General features: G+C 43.4%; 1 protein-coding gene across 1 annotated transcript; it reads left to right on the plus strand.

Moving 5' to 3' along the window:
• Positions 1-1,487: 1,487 nt before the first annotated feature.
• Positions 1,488-3,288, plus strand: LOC128066103 (ubiquitin-associated protein 1-like). Its single transcript, XM_052659188.1, has one exon. It carries the CDS (start codon positions 1,677-1,679, stop codon positions 3,183-3,185), a length of 1,509 nt encoding a protein of 502 aa, XP_052515148.1. The 5' UTR covers positions 1,488-1,676; the 3' UTR covers positions 3,186-3,288.
• The last annotated feature ends 204 nt before the right edge of the window (positions 3,289-3,492 follow it).

Raw genomic sequence — 3,492 nt, forward strand, 5'->3', positions numbered from 1 at the left:
TTGTTTTGCTTTACCACTGAGTTACCAGGGAAGCCGATAAATATTTAATAATGTATTATTTTCTTCTGTTTAGTGTTTTAATCTTGAATAAATAACAATATGTTTTTATTAAATCAAGATCACCTTTTGGCATCTGTACATGTGGGCAACTAATCTTCAGAAATTCATGTTTTTCTTATAATAGGAACAATGCATGACAACTAGGTCAAAATGCCAGGTAAAATTCAGTTGATTTTAGTAAATTAAAAGGCAGTTATATTTAGCTTTAGATATTCTGCCCTTAATTTTCTGTAAGTATGTTTTTCTCCTTCAGATGTGCATTTGTGAATATAATAAGGGCAAGTTAGGAGGGCAGGAGAGGGCAGTTAAGAATAAAAACAATTATCTCATTTTCCTGAAGTTAAAATATCAACTAAATTATTTTCAATGTCTTTTTAATTCAAATTTTATCATAAAGTATGTTGAACTCCTTGTCAAGGATCATGAAATTCACTGCAACTCAGTTTAGCAATGCCACAGACATCACAACTAAGTTCTTCCAAAATGAGACAAAGGAGAGACTTATATATCTATTTTCTTCAATCCATTCAGTGCAAACATATGGATTAACACAGGGACTAAAACATGAGGATTATGTTAAGGATCTTAGTTTTGTCAACTAGAGTGGCATATCTAGATAATGGTTATCATGCACGCTCTGAACACTGACAGCCAGGCAGCTCCAACACTTTTGAGCTGACTATTTGGGGCATGTTATTTAACCATCTTGTACTGTTCCTATAAAAATGGATGTAATCTTACTTGAACTTTTTGCAGAGAGGTGATGTGAGGATGAAATAATTTGCATGCTATTTATAACAGTACCTGACTTATAAAAAGCATTCGCTGACAGTGAGTGATTATTATTTTCTTCATTATTATAGATAGTTTGATGTAGAAAATAAAGAATCACTGTCAAGGTTCAATGTACATGAGAACAGCATATGGTTTCAGAGCTACCATTTTTAGTTGACTGCTCTTATACTCACAGGAGTGAGTATGCTCACAGGAGGCTGAAGTGAACTCATCAATGAGATTAAACGAGGAAACCAATATATTCATTCATAAGCAAGAAAAAGAAGTTGAGATTTACTTACTGTTTCAAACTCATGGAAGCTATTTTACTTTCTTCTACTTTTTGAACCCTAAACAGACTCTTTGGAAAGACATTCAAGACCACCAAATTTGAATTTTTATTTTTTTTGCTTCACATAGGTAAAAATTGAATACAATTTACAAGTTCATAGCATAGGCAGAAAAAGTCAATGTCAAAATATAACTATCATTATAATAAAAAAAATATTTTCTAGATGTCTAAGATTAAAAACAAAAGGAATAGACAAAAGCATAATTTCTTAATATCCTTATCTCTAATATAGTGTATCTCTGTGTGTAGGAACTTGACATGCTTACAAAAATTTTATGTAAAAATAGATGTCTAGGGGACTTCAACATGGCGGCTGTGGTACTGGGGGTGACTACGGTGACGGTCTGGCCCGGGGCGGGCAGAGTTGGAGGTGGTAGTGTTCGCTCTTCCTAGGGGCCGTCAGGAGCTCAGCAGGGACCGAGCCAGGGAGGCCGGTCGGCGGCAGCACCTTTCGGCTTCTGGCATGGCGGCTGCAGCATTCAGGTTCTAAATGGCTTCTAAGAAGTTGGGTGCAGATTCTCATGGGACTTTCAGTTACCTTGATGATGTCCCATTTAAGATAGGAGACAAATTCAAAACACCAGCTAAAGTTGGTCTTCCTATTGGCTTCTCCTTGCCAGATTGTTTGCAGGTTGTCAGAGAAGTACAGTATGACTTCTCCTTGGAAAAGAAAACCATTGAGTGGGCTGAAGATCTTAAGAAGATCCAAGAAGCCCAGTGGGAAGCAGAGTGCAAGGCTGAGGAAGCAGAAGCTAAAGTGAATTCTAAGAGTGGCCCAGAGGGTGACAGCAAGATGAGCTTTTCCAAGACGCACAGTGCAGCCACCATGCCGCCTCCTATGAACCCCATCCTCGCCAGCTTACAGCACAACAGCATCCTCACCCCGACTCGCGTCAGCAGCAGTGCCCCGAAACAGAAAGTTCTCAGCACGCCCCACACAAAGGCAGACTTCAATCCTGCTGACTTTGAGTGTGAAGAAGACCCGTTTGATAATCTGGAGTTAAAAACTATTGATGAGAAGGAAGAGCTGAGAAACATTCTGGTGGGAACCAGTGGACCCATTATGGCCCAGTTATTGGACAGTAACTTGCCTCGAGGCGGCTCTGGGTCTGTGCTACAGGAGGAGGAGGTCCTGGCCTCCCTGGAGCGGGCCACCCTAGATTTCAAGCCTCTTCACAAACCCAATGGCTTTGTAACCTTACCACAGCTGGGCAACTGTGAAAAGATGTCGCTGTCTTCCAAAGTGTCCCTCCCCCCCATTCCTGCAGTGAGCAATATCAAGTCCTTGTCCTTCCCCAAACTTGACTCTGATGACAGCAGTCAGAAGACACGCAAGATAGCAAGCACTTTCCATAGCACATCCTGCCTCTGCAGTGGCACGTTCTGGAATTTCCTAAAGCCTTCCACCCAAAGCAGTGCCAGTGAGCTCAATGGGCATCCTACCCTTGGGCTTTCAGCTTTGAACTTGGACAGTGGCACAGAGATGCCAACCCTGACCCCTCCCCAGACGCCTTCCCTGTCTGTCTTGTCTGTGTGCACAGAAGAATCAGCACCTCCAAATACACGTCCCACGGTCACACCTCCTAATCTCTCAGTGTCACAAGTGCCCAACACTCCCAGCTGTCCCCAGGCTTACTCTGAACTGCAGGCGCTGTCCCCCAGCGAGCGGCACTGTGTGGAGACAGTGGTCAGCATGGGCTACTCATACGAGTGTGTCTTGAGAGCCATGAAGAAGAAAGGAGAGAATATTGAGCAGATTCTCAACTATCTTTTTGCACATGGACAGCTCTGTGAGAAGGGCTTTGACCCTCTTTTGCTGGAAGAGGCTCTGGAAATGCAGCAGTGTTCAGAGGAAAAGATGATGGAGTTTCTTCAGTTAATGAGCAAATTTAAGGAAATGGGCTTTGAACTGAAAGATATTAAGGAAGTTCTGCTATTACACAACAACGACCAGGACAATGCTCTGGAAGACCTCATGGCTCGGGCGGGAGCCAGCTGAGATGAGGCCCTGCCTAGGCCCTGCCACAGAACCACCCCTGCAGGAGGCCCTGAGGAGCCCACCTGTGGGGAAGGAGAAGGGGCACACTTCCGGATTTTCTTTTGGGGGTGGAAAGTCAGGTGTGGAGACTGTGCTTGCCAAGTCTCTACAAGCCTAGGTCCTGAGTTGGGGAGAAAGTGGGTAAGATTTGGGCATGCACATGCCCCCAGAACTGTCCTGGCTCCTTCCATATTAAAAGTATTTGTATCCTGAGAAGTGTCCTTCCCGCCTTGGCCCTCCAGATCGACTTCTCTGGTCTTTTTGGGAT

This window comes from Budorcas taxicolor, chromosome 20 (assembly GCF_023091745.1).
Source record: "Budorcas taxicolor isolate Tak-1 chromosome 20, Takin1.1, whole genome shotgun sequence".
NCBI lineage: Eukaryota > Metazoa > Chordata > Mammalia > Artiodactyla > Bovidae > Budorcas > Budorcas taxicolor.

Excerpts from the sequence above, each read along its gene's own strand:
- LOC128066103 (XM_052659188.1), top strand. The coding sequence starts at position 1,677 with ATGGCTTCTAAGAAGTTGGGTGCAGATTCTCATGGGACTTTCAGTTAC.